This window comes from Heloderma suspectum, chromosome 3 (assembly GCF_057233095.1).
Source record: "Heloderma suspectum isolate Gila_16-S chromosome 3, 16-S_ref, whole genome shotgun sequence".
NCBI lineage: Eukaryota > Metazoa > Chordata > Lepidosauria > Squamata > Helodermatidae > Heloderma > Heloderma suspectum.
In genome coordinates, this window is record NC_139460.1 from 186,947,957 (window position 1) to 186,967,639 (window position 19,683).

The window sequence follows — 19,683 nt, forward strand, 5'->3', positions numbered from 1 at the left end:
GGAAGCCTCCCCCCCTTCGCCTGAACTTCGGGGGGGAAAGTGAAGCGCCTCCCCCCCACCGCGAAGCCAAGCTGCGAAAAGGTAAGTGACTTTCGTACATCCCTAGTTTATGCCAAGCTGCAGGTGGCTGTGCTGAGAACCAAGCACTGCTGGTCTATGCTGAGAATGAACGCTAGTAGGCACTTGCTGCTATCATGCTGCCTCACTGCTAACATGTATGGTATAAGACCCATTTTACCCCATGGCTTTGGGTTCAGAGAAGCTGTCTGATTCAACTATTGGGTACGCCTGTGTGCTGATTGTACGCAATAAAGTATCTCCTTGTAAGCAAACCTGGATCTGGCTTATCACTATCTTGGCACCTCTAAATTAAGAGTTCGAAGCCTACTGCAGGGGCAGTACAACTGGCACAGCAAGCAAGGTGCCAAGAATACTGCTATGTTCAGATTCCAAGGGAAGGAGGATGCGGTTGTCGGCGTGTTAAACCGACTCCCGGGCTGGCCACAGTTGGAGCTGTGGGGTCTGGCCGCACAGCCATCGCTAGTCCTGAGCAGACTGGGAGCATGCCCAGAGGCCAAGCAGGACTGCACACCAGTGGCTCTGGAAACAGCATTGGAATCTCTGCAGCTGGAAAAGTTGTCAGCTAAGGAGGTGCAGAATGCAGGAACTCTGGCATGGCTTGTGCTGACAGCACTGCAAACTGTCAGGCAGAAGGAGACAGAACGGAGAGAGGAAACAGCAGAAAAGCTCGAGGACAAGCTAAGAAAAGAGCAAGATTTCAGGCTGTTAATTAAAGAAATGTTGCAAGACAGCCTGGCCTCCAACGAGGTATGGGAACGTAAAGCTGAAGAAGTAGCCGTTAACCTGTTACGCCGAGCTCGGAAGAAGTGCCCACAGCATTCCGAAGTGTGCAACATCATCACCTCGCCTGATTGGGATGAAATCCCTAAGAATTGGGAACTGAAAATGAAGACCCAGAAGATAAGATGCAGAACGGAGTAATGGTGAAGAATTAGTGCCCCCAGGGCATGGGCTAGACCCCTCTTAGAGTGGAAAGTGTGCCAGAGGACATTCCCAAGGAAGAATGGAGTGGAGATACAACATTGAAGATCAGCTATATGATTTCTGAAGAGTGTAACCATTAAGCTTTTGCCATGGGAGTCCCTGCAATAAAGAAATCTCACTGATTTGAGTGTCCAGTGTTGGACTGCCTGAGCATGTCGCTGAAGAGATCGAGAAACTGGGCAGCATGTTCCTGGCCAAGCCAAAATGTTACTACCATGTTCCTGCAAGCTGCAACAAATTGTGTAAGCTGGGAGACCCAACCTGATTGAGAGAAAAAGAAGATATCATAGTAGCTGTCTTCAAAAACACCAAGATCTGCACAGCTGGCTGGCTGAAGCTGTAAGTGATGTTACAACTGCAAACTAAGACTGTTTTCCTTTTTGAGACCCCAGTGGAAAAAACTGATTTGAGTCATTTGTCGCCCCTGACAAGGCAAAGATTCAGTTGCCCTGTACCTCGTTGTGTTTTGTGTTGAACCGGGAATTTACAAATACAAACAAATTGTGAAGCTTTACTTTCAAGTCCTGCAAATCACCCTGCTGCCTCCCAAAGAAGATTGATGGCTGCATAAAGAATGCAAGTATAAGGTGACCCCCATCTCCCTGCAGCGTCCTGAGTTTCAGCACTTTGTTTCTGTGTGCCAGGTTGAGGGAGAAGAACGGGGGGTGTCATGTTGTGAATCCCTGGCTAGCCTACCTAGTGATAGGTAGCCCCAAGAGTCCCCCCCACACACACACTCAAGCCTCAGTTTCCATAGTCCTTGTGTGAGAAGCATTGAAAAGTTCAATTGTTGTTCCCTGGCTGTTAAGAGCCTGGCAGTTCAAAACTGCCCTGTAACTGTAAGTTCACTTTTGCAGAGGGGGAAGGGATCATAGCCGATTATCTCTCCTTCTCTCCTTGCAAAAGAGAATGGTTTTGTTGTTTCCAATGTGTTTGAAATAGCTTAAATATAGATCTCCAATTAGACCCATTGAAAGCTCAGAAGCACTGGCAATGTCTATGTCAAGGCCCAGCTTCAGTAATACTGTAGGTCCTGTAAGTTATAGCCAAGATTTGATTAGAAGTAGCCTGGAAGAGTTTAGTCCTATTCAGTTTTTAGAATGTCAAAGTCTATGTGTGCTTATCTCTGTCAGTGTTCTCAGAGTGGAGCATGGGGGAATCACTCAACTCCCTTTCCGCCACTGGTTTATCCTTGGCGGGCAGGGAGGCTGGAAGATGTCTGTGAGACCCTGACAGAGTCAGAGTGGGATTTACAGAAAGGTTGCCCAGGTTAAAGCGTCATGGCTAGAAAGCTGAGCAGTGCTGCTCTGTTTAGACAGAAGCCTTGCTAAAAGGCTAAAGGCCCTTGTCTCTTGGAGGATCAGGAATGGGTTACAGTCACATCTTCCCTTTTGAGCTGATGCAGAGGTGGGGAGCCTTTGCTAGAAACATCTCATCTTCATTACCCGAAGACTTCTCTGTTTGGATCCATCATCGTCTGGGCTTTTGAGAGGCACTTTTGTTGTAGCAAAGGGGCTTGCATAACTCAGTGAAGCCATAAGCTATGCCGTGCAGGGCCACCCAAGACAGACAGGTCATGGCGGAGAGTTCTGACAAAATGTGGTCCACTGGAGAAGGAAATGGCAACCCATTCCAGTATTCTTGCCAAGAAAACCCCATGGAACGTATCACAAGGCTAAAAGATACGACACCGGAAGATGAGCCCCTCAGGTCGGAAGGTGTTCGATATACTACTGGGGAAGAGCAGAGGGTATTTCCAAGTAGTGCCAGAAAGAGTGAAGCGGCTCGGCCAAAGCCAAAAGGACACTCAGCTGTGGATGTGTCTGGTGGTGAAAAGAAAGTCAGATGCTGTAAAGAACAATATTGTTTAGGAACCTGGAATGTCAGATCAATGAATCAAGGCTAGCTGGAGGTGGTCAAACATGAGATGGCAAGATTGAACATCGACATCTTGGGAATCAGCGAACTAAAATGGACAGGCATGGGTGAATTTAATTCAGGTGACCATTATATCTACTACTGTGGGCAAGAATCCCTTAGAAGAAATGGAGTAGCACTCATAGTCAATAATAGGGTGGGAAAAGCAGTACTGGGGTACAATCTCAAAAACAATAGAATGATCTCAGTACGAATCGAAGGCAAACCATTCAACATCACAGTAATTCAAGTCTATGCCCCAGCCACTGAGGCCGAAGAAGCTGAGGTTGATCGGTTCTATGAAGACCTACAACACCTTCTAGAACTAACACCAAAAAAAGATGTCCCCTTCATCATAGGGGATTGGAATGCTAACGTAGGAAGTCAAGAAATAACCGGGATAACAGCCAAGCATGGCCTTGGTGTACAAAATGAAGCAGGACAAAGGCTAATAGAGTTTTGCCAAGAGAACACGCTGCTCATAGCAAACACTCTTTTCCAACAGCACAAGAGGCGACTCTACACATGGACATCACCAGATGGTCAATACTGAAATCAGATTGATTATGTCTTTTGCAGCCAAAGATGGATAAGCTTTACGCAGTCAGTAAAAACAAGACCTGGAGCTGACTGCAGCTCAGCCCATGAGCTTCTTATTGCAAAATTTAGGCTTAAACTGAAGAACATAGGAAAAACCACTAAACCATTCAGGTATGACCTAACTCATATCCCTTATGAATATACAGTGGAAGTGAGGAATATATTTAAGGGATTAGACCTGATAGACAGAGTGCCTGAGGAACTATGGACAGAGGTCCGTAACATTGTTCAGGAGGCAGCAATTAAATCCATCCCAAAGAAAAAGAAATGCAAGAAAGCAAACTGGCTGTCTGATGAGGCTTTACAAGTAGCTGAGGAAAGAAGGGAAGCGAAAAGCAAGGGAGAAAGGGGAAGATATATCCAACTGAATGCAGAGTTCCAGAGAATAGCAAGGAGACACAAGAAGGCCTTCTTAAATGAACAATGCAAAGAAATCGAGGAAAACGATAGAATGGGAAAGACTAGAGATCTTTTCAAGAAAATTGGAGATCTCAAGGGAACGTTTTGTGCATAGATGGGCATGATAAAGTACAAAGAAGGCGGGGACCTAACAGAAGCAGATGAGATTAAGAAGAGGTATAAAGAATACACAGAAGAACTATACAGGAAAGATCTGAATGTCCCTGATAGCCATGATAGTGCGGTCACTGAACTTGAGATGGACATCCTAGAGAGTGAACTCAAGTGGGCCTTAGGAAGCATTACTAACAACAAAGCTAGTGGAGATGACAGTCTTCCAGCTGAGCTATTTAAAATCCTAAAATATGATGCTGTTAAAGTGCTGCATTCAATATGTCAACAAATCTGGAACACTCAACAGTGGCCACAAGACTGGAAAAGGTCAGTTTACATTCCAATTCCAAAGAAAGGCAATGCCAAAGAGTGTTCAAACTACCGTACAATTGCGCTCATTTCATATGCCAGCAAGGTGATGCTCAAAATCCTACAAGCTAGGCTTCAGCAGTATGCGAACCGAGAACTACCGGAAGTACAAGCTGGGTTTCGAAGAGGCAGAGGAACTAGAGATCAAATCGCCAACATTCGCTGGATCATGGAGAAAGCAAGAGAATTCCAGAAAAACGTCTATTTCTGCTTCATTGACTACGCTAAAGCCTTTGATTGTGCGGATCACAACAAACTGTGGCAAATTCTGAAAGAGATGGGCGTACCAGACCACCTTACCTGTCTCCTGAGAAACCTGTATGAGGGTCAAGAAGCAACAGTAAGAACCAGACTTGGAACGACCGATTGGTTCAAAATTGGGAGGAGTACGACAAGGCTGTATATTGTCGCCCTGCTTATTTAACTTATATGCAGAGTACATCATGAGAAACGCCGGGTTGGATGAATCACAGGTCGGAATTAAGATTGCCGAGAGAATTATCAACAACCTCAGATACGCAGACAATACCACCCTAATGGCAGAAAGCGAAGAAGATCTAAAGAGCCTCTTGTTGAGGGTGAAAGTGGAAAGTGCAAAAGCTGGTTTGAAACTCAACATTAAAAAAACAAATATCATGGCATCTGGCCCCATCACTTCCTGGCATATAGAAGGGGAAGAAATGGAAGCAGTGACAGATTTTATTTTCTTGGGCTCCAAGATCACCGCAGACGGTGACTGTAGCCATGAAATTAAAAGACGCTTGCTCCTTGGGAGGAAAGCTATGGCAAACCTAGATAGCATAGTAAGAAACAGAGACATCACCTTGCCGACAAAGGTTCGTATAATCAGAGCTATGGTTTTCCCAGTAGTAATGTATGGCTGTGAGAGCTGGACTGTGAGGAAGGCTGAGCGCCGAAGAATTGATGCTTTCGAACTGTGGTGCTGGAGAAGACTCCTATGAGTCCCCTGGACTGTGAGGAGGTCAAATCAGTCCATCCTAAAGGAAATCAACCCTGACTGCTCATTGGAAGGACAGATACTGAAGATGAAGCTCAAATATTTTGGCCACCTAATGCGAAGAGAAAAGTCACTGGAAAAGACCCTGATGCTGGGAAAGATTGAAGGCAAAAGGAGAAGGGGACGGCAGAGGATAAGATAGCTAGATAGCATCACTGATGCAATGAATATGAACTTGAGCACACTCCGGGAGAGAGCGGAGGACAGGAAGGCCTGGCGTGCTATGGTCCAGGGGTCATGAAGAGTTGGACATGACTGAACGACTGAACAACAACAACAACTGCACATGGACTGGAACTTTGGATTGTTAAAGAATTGCCATGGAATGTACCGTGATGCTTTTCATAGACTTGAACTCTCATTGCTGTGGATTGTGTGTCTGTGCTTGTAGTCAGCTCAGTGTACGGCAGGCTGAGTTTGATCTATGACTTTTGGACTTCCCTCTGCCAGAACTCATGCAGCGTGGAGCAGTGGCCTAGAACTCTTTGTATTTGTGAGTATGCCCTCCCCTTGATCTTGATGGGCCCTGACCATGTAACCTGGAAGAGCAGTATAATTGCTAGATTTGGTCCATCGTGCCTCATCATGCAAGAGGTGTTTTCCAGTCATAGTGTTAAATTTCAGTGAAAGTTTGTTGTCTGCATTTTCTGATTTCTTAAATACTATGTGATATTTGCAGATGTCTTTACTGTCAGTTGCAACTCTGAATGACACTGAGTGTGGTTCCCAATGGTTTGATTTTAGTGCCACCCAGGACAGAGCCTTCAGAGTTAACACGCAGAAGGCAAACAAATCCATGGAAAAAAAAGAGAAGGATCGAGACAGGAACAAAGACAAAGACAGGGGTAGAGACAGAAAGAGAGAGACAGAGAGAAGGAGAAAGTGGCAGACATAGAAAGAGACAAGGCAAAGGATCTTGACAAAGAAGGGGGAAAGGCAAAGGGAGGGAGGCAAGGAAAAGGATTACAAAGAACAAGTGAAGGGAAAAGAAGAGGACAAAGAGAAAGGCCAGGAGAAAGAAAAAGAGGGAGTGCCAGACCATACAGGCACGCCCTGGCGGCAATGCCTAAGGGTGGGTGTGCACAAATTGGAAAGAGCGCCCTAGCATTAACTGGGCCGCCCCTAATAGTAGTTATTGGATCTGTAGAGAAAAAGCGTGGCCATGGCTGCCCCCAGGGTGGATTGGAAAATGCTCCCTGGGACTGCTGTAGGGTTCCTATAAGTTTGTGAATACCTTAAAGAGCCCTGCAGTAGGTAATTACAGGGCTTGGAAGGTGAGATGGCAACGAGACATCTTCAGTTTAGCTGATTATGCCTGGAGCTTATTACCTGTGGGTGGAGTAACCACAATAATGTACAAAGTGAATATTTTTGGAAGAGCAATTGAACAACACTGCTGAGGCACTAGAAGCCATTAAGACAGAGATGACAAGCATGAGAACGGCTGTTTTGCAGAACTGCCTGGCCTTAGTCATGATTACAGCGGCCCAAGGCAGTGTTTGTGCTATGTTCCAGCAGGAATGCGGCATATACATTCCTGACAAGCAGAGTGTGATAAATCACAGTGTAAAGGCTTTGTATGCGCAAAGTGAGAAGATACATCACCTAGAAGGGTGGTCCCCCTTCAACCTGATTTCAGACTGGTTTCAAGGAATCGGGGGTGGGGGGGTAGAAGCAAGTGGTTGCAGTAATTTTGACTGTTATTAGTAGTTTTATAGCTTTGTGTGCTTGCTCATATGGCTGTCACATTTTAAAGTATACATTCAAGTAGATATCAACCCCCTAATGATCAAATGGCAGGGCAAAGAAGATCCGGCCCTCTGGGTAAGAAGAGATTGTGACGTGAAGATTTAATCACCCTTTGATCATCTGGGGGGTGGGGGTGGAATACAAGGCCTCAGGCCTGAACCAAGCTATTAGTAGTTTTAGAGGGGCTTAGATGCCCCATAATGCTCTCTGGCTTTGGTTCAGAAGGCTGCTGTTTTACCTAACAGTTCTCTTGATTTACCAGGATGAGTCAAAGAGCAATAAGGAAGCCTCAAGCACATCTTATCAGGATGCGCCTGGGAAGTGAGGCTATGTTTATGCCAAGCTGCAGGTGACTGTGCTGAGAACCAAGCACTGCTAGTCTATGCTGAGAATGAACGCTAGTGGGCGCTTGCTGCTATCATGCTGCCTCACTGCTAACATGTATGGTATAAGACCCATTTTACCCCATGGTCCTGGGTTCAGAGAAGCTGTCTGATTCAACCATTGGGTATGCCTGTGTGCTGATGGTACGTAATAAAGTATCTCCTTGTAAGCAAACCTGTATCTGGCTTATCATTATCTTGGCACCTCTAAATTAAGAGTTTGAAGCCTACTGCAGGGGCAATACAGCAGCTTTCTTCTAGGTGGGGTGCAGTGCAACCTAGGCTTCCAACATGCATAGAGATATTCTGGAGACATGGCTTCATCAGTTCGAATGTGGCTGCAGTCTCCCAGTCTGAGTTCTTCAGCTGGAGTTCTCCTAATTTTAGCAAAGAGGCAGGAGGTCATGTGGCTGGTCCACTGTAGCTGAAGAACAGGGTGAGGTGCACCTGCAGACTACTTGTGCTATTCTTTAAAAGAGAGAGGGAAAGGGAACTTCTGGTTGGCCAGTAGTACCCCTAGTATAATACATCTAAAATAAGGTATGATTGTGTGATGTGAGGTGGAACACATGGCACCGCTAGGTGCCAGCTACAACTCAAGGCCCTGATAGAAACTCAGGGCTACTTTCACAGAGGTGAACAACCTTTGGGGATAAAATCAGGACTTCATCCATCTCACTTGTCTAGACCACATTAAGTATATAATCTGTGTGTGTCAATGCACAGTTGCCATTACATGAAACAAATTGTTATATAGCCTTTCCCCATACTAGGCTGGTGTGTGGGCATATGCACGCACACACCCACAAACTGGCTGGACTTTTGAGAAGGAATCTAGCAGGTGTTTTGGGGTTTAGTGGAAGGAAAATCTTCTTAGAAGCATTTAGAACTCTGAGGGTGCAATCCTATGCATGTTTAGACAGAAAAAAGACTGTCTAAAATAGCATGGCTGGCTGGGGAATGCAGGGAGTCATAGGACTTTTCTCTGTCTAAACATGCATAGGACTGTGCCTTAAATGGAGTACCACTGTAACAGGGAGGTGCCCTCTCTCAGGATCCATTTTCTCTAAAAACAACGGAGAGTGAATGTTTCCTACTGACACACAGAAACAAGTGTTGTGTTGTGGAGGAACATTAATTGCTCTGTGACAGGTGTTGCATAACCCAGAGTCAGAGAGACCACGGAGTAAAGGAAAAAGAGATTCTTTATTTAACGCGCGGGCTTAAGGCTGGAATCATTTCCAAAGAGCCAGAAGCCCCGAAATACATCAGCACATTGTTTTTATAGACATTGTGACACATATGAAACGGCTCCCCCTCCCCCTCCCATATGGGGTTGCAGTCCTCAACATTTCTTCTCCTAGCACCATTGTTTATAATACAAGAACTGGGTTATAGGGTAGCCATGATAAGGAGAGAACAGAAGGGAACAGCAGAGAACAAGATATACAATTGTATGACCTTTGACAAGATAAGGAATTCCTGTGTCTCGTCAGCTTACAACAATATATTCAAGGGAGAAAGAGCTCAGCAAGAACATGAAGCATGAGACTGCATGAGGCTACTTAGTCTGACCCCCGATATGGCTGCTACACAGGTACAATTACTCTTTCAGGTTGTCTCTACACAACCTGTAGAGATTTATTGCACACTAGTGACTGGCCACTCACGGATGTTTGCAGGTCCTTTAAAGGATGTCATCAACCTCCAGGACTTCTCCCGCACCCTTTCCCATTTATCCCACTTTCAAAAAGATTGGAGATAAGCTGGAATATTTAAAAACAACAACACGGGAATTGGCAATGTGAAATGCTGGTGTAGCACTATGAACTTGCCAAGGAAGGACTTTTCTCGATTCAAACCACGTCTGCCATGTAAATGCTTGAGCACATGTCTCGATTTGAGGGAGGGCAAAATGCTTTCCTGCAACAAATAGATAGATCTGATCCCCCCCCCCGCCCCCCAAGCTCAGAATCAACATCCCCTGTTGATTCGGAGCACCCCATTAAGTTCAATGGGGCTTACTCCCAAGTAAGTGTGCCAAGGGTTGCAGACTTACAACGTGATCTTATGTCTACTCAGTAGTAAGTCATAGCTTTCCTGGGTGCTGCGAGGAAACAGTCCAGCACAAATTAAGCTACAAAAACAAGACTCCTCCCCGCCTGCTCCTTTGCACACATGCCAAGGAGGGAGGGAGGCACTCCCTCAATTCAAACTACGTGTCTGCCATGTAAAGGAGCCCCTCCTAATCCTACAAAGAAACCGAAAGCAGAAAGCCCTGGTATGGATGTGGGTTTTTGCTAATGTAGAGACACCCTCAGTCACCTTCTGCAGCTTTTTTCTGTAGCCTCCTCTTCCTTCCCCACTGCCGACCATCCGCTCAGTGCCACAGCCTTTTCCTCTTCCCACCTGTTCCCAGAGCACTTACATAAGTACCAAGAATGGATAATTAGCTTTCCAACAGCACATGCTTTTGACTAGTGAGCAAAGCTCCTGCAGCCCGGCAATTATTCATCTCGTTGCTCATGGGCAGAGGTGTAAATGGTGGAAAGAAACAGCAACACATGGCAGTGAGGGGGAGGGCATGGAAAAGTAGGTGTTTCTCCATTGGACTGTTATGGGCTTCTTGGCTTTAAGGATAAAATTCATGTTTATTTTATGGGACGATAATTTCTCTGTTTTTGCTCTTCCTTCCTCCCCACCATCCCAGGCTTTCTTAGCATCGCAGCCCAGTCAGAATCATTGGCAGAATGCAGGTAAGAATATGGAGGTATTTAATGTAGGTGTCATTATTCCTTCTAACACTGAATTGGGATGGTCCCATGCCTGTCAATTTGGAAGCAAAGTAGGGCCACCCAAAAGTAAGGTGTGGTTTCTGCATATGTGGGGGATTCCCCACATATGCAGAAGTATATTTGTTTGCAAATTAAATGAAAAAAAATCAAAATGGCCCAACACGGCCCTATGCTTAGTAATTTCCAGGACCTACAGAATATTGAGGGTGTCAGTTAAAAAAAGGGGGAAGTAGGAATGTCAGAATGCTTAACAGCTTATGGAGTGTGTGCACCATAACATTAAAGGACTCCCTACCCTGTACTGCTGTACTGTATCAAGAGATTTATGGAGGAAGGAAATGAACAAGGATAACTTTTTTTCTATCCAAACTCCCAAAACCTCATCCCTGCTCCCCAATTACTATATAGCAACAAAGTGCTCAAATTTGGGGCTGTGAAGTAGTCCTGACCACGAGCCCTTTAGCTTTATATAGCACAGTCATGGAAGGTTTCAGGAGGGTGGGAAAGAAAAACATTTTATTTTCCCCTTTCTGCTTCCTGAAATCTCACCCCCTACAGCCGCCTCCAAGTGCAAGTTCCAAACAGCACTACAAGGCTCCTGTTTTAGGATGGCTGGAGACCTGAACAGGACCACTCCAATTCAGGATTGCAGACATACTGCAACATTTTGTTATGGATCTTCACTTCTCAATCATATTCCTTGCTGCAGCAACAAACCCAGTAAAAACTACTGCTTTGCTCACTTTGTTTCTGTTTCTAAATTTGTTTTCCATATTCTTTATTGCTTGTTTGCTCTCCACCAAACCCCCTGATATTGCCATCTTGATCTCCCCCACAACTCACATAGATGCCTCTGTAATTATGTTACATATCTCTGCACAGAAATACAGGAGGATGAGCTTGGTAGCACCATCGAGATCATCTGGGTTAAAATAAACAGAGCAAAGCATAAATGGAATCTTGGAATTGTTGTAGATCACATGCTGAATATGAGCCAACAATGTGATCTGGCTGCAAAAAAGGCAAATGCTGTTTTGGGCTGCATTCATAGAAGTATAGCTTGCAAATCCCATGAAGTACTAGCTCCCCTCTACTCAGGACTGGTTAGGCCTCATCTGGAGTACTGTGTCCAGTTCTGGGCACCACACTTTAAGAAGGATGCAGACAAACTGGAGAGAGGGTTCAGAGGAGGGCAACAAAGATGATCAGGGGTCTGGAAACAAAGCCCTATGAGGAGAGACTGAAAGAACTGGGCATGTTTAGCCTTGAGAAGAGAAGACTGAGGGAAGACAGGATAGCGCTCTTCAAGTACTTGAAAGGTTGTCACAGAGAGGAAGGCCAGGATCTCTTCTCAATCATCCTAGAGTGCTGGACACGGAATAATGGGCTCAAGTTACAGGAAGCCAGATTCCAGCTGAACATCTGGAAAAACTTCCTGACTGTTAGAGCAATACGACAGTGGAACCAATTACCTAGGGAGGTGGTGGGCTCTCTCACACTAGAGGCATTCAAGATGAGGCTGGACAGCCACTTGTCAGGGATGCTTTGACTTGGATTCCTGCATTGAGCAGGGGGTTGGACTCAATGGTCTTGTAGGCCCCTTCCAACCCTACTATTCTATGATTCTATGTTATAGCCCTCTATGTTATCAGCCTATTATCAGTGCTTTGTGTATTTTGTGATTTGCCCAAGCACAGTATTTGGAATTGGGTGCAAAATTCAACATCCTGAAATGTCTGCTTCCATTCTTCAAATGAAGCTTCCTTTAGTCCTTAAGTTGTGATGGTGAATATGGGTCTCTCTTATACCAAGTTGAATCATTGCTCCATCTAGCCCACTACTGTCTACTCTGACCAGCAGCAGTTCTCCAAGATCTCAGGAAGAGGCCTGTTCCTTTTAACTAGAAACATCAGGAACTGAACCTGGAATTTTCTGCATAGAAAGCCTGGATGCTACTAGTAAGTGGTGGCCCATTCCCTTAGTGAAGGCCTAAAAGTGTTAGAAGAATGGCTGTTGAAATCTCTGAGCCAGAGTGGAGAATTTCGTAAGATTTCCAGTGGTCAGGCTTCAGTGCCCTGCATTGCCCCTTGCTATTATGCACATATTATTTAAAATACACATCTGCAGAATTTATACAAGTCAGAGAATTTAGCTTTTCATGGTGCATAACTCTGAAGAGTTTGAAAGAAATATACACAGCCCTACAGATAACAATAAGGTGAATGTTCAAAATTGAACCTTTTCTATGAAAATCAAGGGGGTGAAAGGGAAGGAGAATATCTAAAAATCTGGGGGGTTACCAGGAAAAGTGGCAACAATATTTTTTTCTTTTTTCTCTTCTTGCTTAAATGGTTTGGCCAGGCAGCTGCCACATCCCCCCACAATGCCTCACTTGGAACAATGCTGCATCATGAGCTAGTGTCATTCTAGAGGCATTGTTCGAAAAAAATCAGTGGCCTGTGGAGGGGGGTGGGTTGTGCCACTCCCCTTTCCCCGATGGTGGCTCTGGAACATAGCTTGGAACAATGCTACTGTCCCGTAGGGGCTCCATTCCCCCTCCCCAACAATGCTTCTGGAATTATGCTACATTATGATGCGTTGAAGGAATGCTGCTTTTATCAACTTTGCAGGCCACAAAAGGGGAGAGCATTTATTGGCTCAGCACTACCTGCAGTTGAGGAGCAGACCAAAAGTTGACACGCACCCAGTAATTCTTTCCAAGCTGGTCATGACAGCAGCCTAAACTTAAATCTTCTGCTTCCAGCATCTGGTGCATGTGAGATGGAGTCCTTCGGATATTATAATGGGTCACTGGCTGTGACAAAGTCTGGATTGGCGTGCTTAAACTGGTCAGACTTTCCTGATTACATTCAGCAGTATCCGAACCAGGGGTTAGGGAATCACAACTACTGCAGGAACCCAGATGGCGGGGCAATGCCTTGGTGCTTTTATCAACTTTCCTCTGGAGCAATTGGTTGGGCCAACTGTGACTGCAGCCAGGGTAAGTACCAAATTGAAATGCTACATCTGCTATTGGTGCTGAATCCTGTAAAGGAAAAGTTTCGATATAATGTGCTAGGAATGCTTAAACTTGAAATGTTAAAGGATAGAAGGAACTACTTACTTGAACAAGCGCTTGCCTCCTGTATAAGAATTCAAAAGAGCTAAAAATAGAGTTTCCAGACAGAAAGATCAGGGCAGAGATATCTGAGATAAGGGGCACCAATACTCCTTCTTCTCCTAGCCTATGGTTTCAAGTTTAACAAGGGCAAGCAACATGTTAAACTCAAAAATGTGTAATGATGGTCCAATGGTCCATGCATGCCTGAGGGAGGGGTCTGCCCACTCCATTGAAGTGGGGGCTGCCCCACAGCAAGGAAAGGGGGCAACCATATGACTCTGACTCTTGGACTACTCACCCTGACTTCAAATGGTATTGACTGCAAAGTTATGCAGTGGTTAGGCAAGTCTGCCACTTAGTGATTGAAGACTGAAGAATATTGCAGGGTTCAAGCACATGGACAGATTAAAATTAATTAATGTATTTTAAAAATCACTGGGGTCCCTTTAGTATGCATGCCAAGTTTCAGGTGTTTAGGTTTCACAGCCCTGGAGCTATGGCACTGACAGAAAGACATATCTTCTTATAGAAGATGAATAAAATATGACCTACCCATAGGTAAATTTGAAATAAAAGTTGTTCTATTTCCCATTCTCCTGTTCACTGATTACCTCACACTCCACTCCCCATATCAGGTAGCAAATGTTGAGCAGAACATAGTGACAATGGTAAATTCCCCCCATTCCTGCAGAATTGCCTTGGTCATTCCTAACACAAGGGGGGCAAAGATTAGATTTTGTTTTACTCCTTTTCTCCTTTTTCTTCAAACATTCTCAGGTTTTTGAAGATTCAGCTGTTGCAATTCTTGTGGCCTCTGTTTTGACAGGTGCTGTGAGACTGATGGAGGGTGGCAAGGTGGAATTATACATCAACGGGCTATGGGGCACTATCTGTGGGGATCACTGGACAGACTCGGATGCCAGTGTGGTCTGCAGACAGCTGGGACTCAGGTAGGAATGCATCAGGGGATGGGGAAGCACTGTCTCTTTCTCAAAATAACTATTTTAGAAGTTGGAGATGGAGACTAGAAGTTCCTTGATATCATTAAATGTTATTGACAATCATTTTACTTAAAAGCATTTTACTTGTTCCTAAACAAACCTAACAAGGGACAAACCAGATATGATGTTGGGAGATCTATGATGAGAGCTCCTGCATTTAAAAAAAGTACCATGAAGGAGGAGCCTGGATTGGGGCTGCAGTACAAATTAACCCTTTCAACCTGCATTGTTTCCTTGATTTAAACCACAGTGTTTCCTTGATTTAAACCAAGGACAGAACCCTTTCCCTTGACATCTAGGCCAGATCTACATGGGGCTTTCACACTGGTTCTACTGCTCCCCAAGGCTGATAGTGTCAGATGATGCCTGCCCTTCTCTGTAGCCAGCGCACTACAGCTCTAAAATCCAGTGTTTCTGAAACTGATTTTCTGATAGATTAACCTGTTGCGGGCACGTTCAAGTGCTTTCAGCATCTGTATGAGCTGAACTGTCCTCGCTGTGGCTGCTGGAGCAACGCTGATTGGTGGAAGAGAAAGTGGCGGGGGGGTGGGAGAGCAGAGCCATATCTACGTAGAAGTAACTTCAAATTGCACTTTGCCAAGTACAGGAGCAGAGTGGTTGGGAGAATTCCTCTGTCTGTTGTTATAAAATTCATTGAGAGCAGGACTGGGGAGTGGGAGTGGTGGAGAGCAAGCCTCAAGCCTGCCATTTTAAAACTACGCATCCCTACTTGGAAGTAACTCTTCTTTTGCAGTTCACTGCCTGCAGGGGGCGGAGAGGTGGACAGCAAGCCTCAAACAGCTTGGGAAGGAATGGAAGGAGTTAACCTTCCGCTTCTCCTTATCTGCACACCTTCAAATATGAATGGGGCTGGTTCTCTCCTTTCTCTCTTTTAGTTTCTTTGCCTCAAGGAACAACAAGCTAGCATGGGTAACTATTCCTATGCAGAAGTAAATCACATTTTTTTTCAATGAGGCTTCCTCCTGAGAAAGTCAGCAGTTTGCTTTTGGGTTCCCTTCCTTAAAAAAATCTCCAAACAGCATCGTAGTTTTACACTCATTCCTGCAATGCCCTTCCCCTCCCTGCCTTCCCTTTTGTTGGTTTTAAGAGGTGATGGCCCCCAAATGATTCCTAATTCCACCAGGACCATTCTTATTATTATTAGCACTGCTGCTGCTCAGTCATTCACAATATCGCCTTTCCAGAGGAGCGTTGTTGCACACCTTTGCATTACTTCAGCCAGGCTTAAGAGGCGCCACTACCACTGGAGGGAGAGAGAGAGGGATGGGAGGGAGGATGTTTGCATATCTACTTGGAAGTAACTCCTCTGCTGCAAGTAACCTTCCTTTGAGGGAGGAAAGCCTGTTGATTCAAAGCTGCGTGGGGGTGGGCGGGAGCCACCTGGAGCGAAAAAATGGAGATGTGTAGGTATGCAGAGCTTTATTGATTTTAAGAGCTGATGGTTCAAATGTGCACATATAGGAGCTCAAAAAGCAATCATCTCCAACCACCCCCAAATCTTGTCCATTTCACTTGACTTGGCACAGAAAGGAGAACAGTGTCGGAAGTAACTTGGTCTGTCCTATTAACTTAACAAAGCATGGGAGTGAGGAGAGCGGAGAGGGGGGAGCCCTAAGTCCACAGCAATTTAATTTAAGTACTTTAATTTATCCTGACTTTCCCTGAGAGAGGAAGCATGCAAGGGGAGGTATTCACTAAATGTGCCTACTCGGAAATCAGTCATGCGCATCTATTGCAACTGACTGAGCAGTTTCATTCACGGAGGGAAAGGAGAGGGGTTGGCCAGTAGCGGGAACATGGTCAGGGTGGGGAACAAGCCTATCTCATTTGCTGAGCAGCATCTCTGCAGCTGATGATGCTCACTTCAACTGGCGGGACTCCACCCAAGCCCAAAGTAAGGTAGTTTAAAGTGCTCTTGTGTGACTTGTGAAAGTGGGTTTTTAGGTGCTGCTGATGGACCAAAGCCGATTTCATGACAATCCAGATAAAACCAGAAAGTGCTTCTCATTCCATTTCCACCCAGCCACAGTGGTCACCCAGCCACTCTGAGCGATGTACAACATACAATAAAAACAGTTTAAAACAATAAAATTCTACAATAAAAACATTTTCTAAAATACCCTAACCCACCCCAAATGCCTGCCTGAACAGCCACATTTTTAATGCATGACGGAAGCTCATTAAAGAGGGGGCATGACGGAGTTCCCTAGGGAGGGAGTTCCACAGAGTGGGGGCCACCACAGAAAAGGCCCTCTCCCTCGTCCCCACCAGTCTAGCTGTCCTGGCTGATGGGACAGAGAGAAGGCCATCCGAGGCTGATCTTGTTAAGCGGCCTGTCTGGTGCTGCTGGAGGCGCTCCTTAAGATAGGCTGGGCCGGAACCATATAGGGTTTTAAAGGTCAAAACCAACACCTTGAATTTGGCCTGGAAAACAACTGGTAACCAGTGCAACTCCTTCAGCACTGGAGTGATGTGATCTCGCCAGCGGCTGCCTTTAATCAGGCGAGCCGCCGCGTTCTGTACCAGCTAGTTTCTGACCCGTCTTCAAGGGTAACCCCACGTAGAGCGCATTACAGTAGTCTAAACGAGAGGAGACCAGGGCGTGTACTACCGATGGGAGCAGATGGTCGGGAAGGAAGGGGTGCAGCCGCCATATCAGATGGAGTTGAAACAGCGCTGTCCGGCTCACAGCTGACACCTGAGCCTCCATGGACAGTTGGAGTCCAAAATGACCCCCAGGCTGCAGACCTGGTCTTTCAAGGGTAGCCGTACCCCATTCAACACCAGGTCAACATCCCCCAGCCTCCTCTTGTTTCCCACCAAAAGTACCTCGGTCTTGTCAGGGTTCAGCTTCAGCCTATTCCTCCCCATCCAGCCACATACCGTCTCCAGACATTTGGACAGGGATTCTACGGCCAACCTTGGTGAAGATTTAAACGAGAGGTGGAGCTGCGTGTCATCCGCATATTGATGACACTGCACCCCAAACCTCCTGATGATAGCCCCCAGCGGCTTCACATAGATGTTAAATAGCATCGGGGAGAGGATGAAACCCTGTGGCACCCCACAAGTAAGTGGCCACGGGTCCGAAACCTCCTCTCCCAGTGCTACCCTCTGGTACCTGCTGGAGAGGAAGGACCGGAACCACCGCAATACGGTGTCCCCAATGCCCAACCTCTCCAGGCGGTCCAGGAGGATACCGTGGTCAACGGTATCGAAAGCCGCTGAGACGTCGAGGAGAACAAGGAAGGAGCATTCACCCTTCCTTGTTCTCCTCGACGTCAAGGATCAAGTAATCCTTGACGATGGGCAAGGATCAAGTAAGCAGGTGGTCGGCCGTACCGATGAACGCACCTTGTCCACTTCATCAGGAGGAAGAAGCTGGAACCGATCCCACAAAACCCGTTTGCCACAGGCCGCCTCTTGCTCACTAACTGTATCCACAGCATGCAGAGTAACACACCTAATCTGATCAAGTTTATCTGCAAAGTGCCTTGCCAAGGCCTCACAGGAGGCCTTAGAATGCTCCAGTGGTTCCGGAGCCACAGGACCGACCAGGCTCCGGACCACTTGGAACAGCCTCCTGGGACAGCACTCTGCAGACGCGATGGAGGCAGCATAATATTCCTTTTTTGCTGCCTTCACCTCCACGTGATAGGCTGAAGATACAGCTCTAGCCCGTGTCTGATCGTCTTTGGAGCGAGACTTCCGCCACCGGCGCTCTAGCTGTCTCACCTCCTGTTTCAGAGCTCGTAACCGCGGATTGAACCATGGTGCAGTCCGAGCCCTGTTCAGGGGGAGAGGGCGTTTCGGAGCCACCTGATCTAATGCCCCAGTGATTGCGGCATTCCAGCCACCCACCAGGGTCTCGACCGAGTGGCCGTTGGCATGCCCCAGAGAATCCCCAAGAGCGTTCAGGAATCCATTTGGATCCATAAGACGCCTGGGGTGAACCATTTTAATGGGTCCTCCACCCCTGCGGAGGGGTTGTGGAACCGAGAAGTCCAACGTCACCAGATAGTGATCTGACCATGACAAGGGGGTGGTGGATATACCCCCGATTTCCAGATCACTCCCCACTTCTCCAGAAACAAACACAAGGTCTAGTGCATGACCGGCTACATGGGTGGGCCCAGTTAGAATATGGTGCAGCTCCCAGGAGGCCATGGTCTCCATGAAGTCCCGAGGTGCTCCTGTGAGGATGGCCTCCGAATGTACGTTGAAGTCCCCCAACACCAGTAAGTTAGGGGACTGTACACGCACATCAGAGACCACCTCAAGCACCTCGGCCAGGGAGTCGGTCGTGCAGCAGGGTGGACGGTACACGAGCAGAATCCCCAGACTGCCCTTCGGGCCCAACCTCCAGTACATGCACTCAGCAACCTTGGTCTCCCGGAGAAGGGGTCTGGTGAAGACCAAGGACTCTCGGTAGATAACAGCCACTCCCCCTCCCCGATCCCCAGCACTCGGCTGCTGTGCATACGAAAATCCGGCTGGACACATGGCTGCAAGGGTTGGAGCAGCCGCCTCGGCCAGCCAGGTCTCCGTAATACATGCCAGGTCTGCACCCTCATCCAGGATCATGTCATGGATGAGGGAGGTTTTCTGGGTAACAGACCTGGCATTGCAGAGCAGCAAACGAAGGCCAGAAGATGGGGTCACGCCTCCCCCAGCCATCCTTTGCCTCTGGACAGGCCTGGAGCAGGGGACAGATACTACACATCTCTCCCTTGTTCTCCTTACCTGGCATGGCCTGCCCCTAGCGCTCTGCCAGTGCCTGCCGCCCAGCCTCGGTATCAATAAAACAGATTGTCTCTGCCAGGAAGGCAATAAAGGCATAATCAGTTCTCTCCTAATATCCTGATAGAAATTACAATATAATAAAACATACATTACAGTTTCTAAATCCCCTGAACCACAAGGACAAGTTTGCAATGAAGGATCCTTATTGATTCTCCTCTCTAGCATGGTAGATATAGAGCATTCATACAGACCAGTGAAAATGCAACCCAAGGCTTATAGACATGAACAGTTTTTAGATAGCCCCTTCAATCCCAGTTAGGAATTGAATGCCAAAAACAGGAGAACAAAATTTAACTACCAGGGTTATAAAATTTTGCTGTTCAGTATC

The 19,683-nt window shown here is 46.5% G+C and overlaps 1 protein-coding gene across 1 annotated transcript in view; it reads left to right on the forward strand.

Annotated features, from left to right (window-relative positions):
• The first annotated feature begins 438 nt into the window (after positions 1-438).
• Positions 439-19,683, forward strand: part of LOC146350540 (neurotrypsin-like) — a 99,013-nt gene continuing 79,768 nt past the window's right edge. The window contains 4 exon segments of the mRNA XM_084845584.1: positions 439-828; positions 10,325-10,370; positions 13,174-13,410; positions 14,357-14,480. Coding sequence (XP_084701710.1) covers positions 439-828; positions 10,325-10,370; positions 13,174-13,410; positions 14,357-14,480 — 797 coding nt within the window.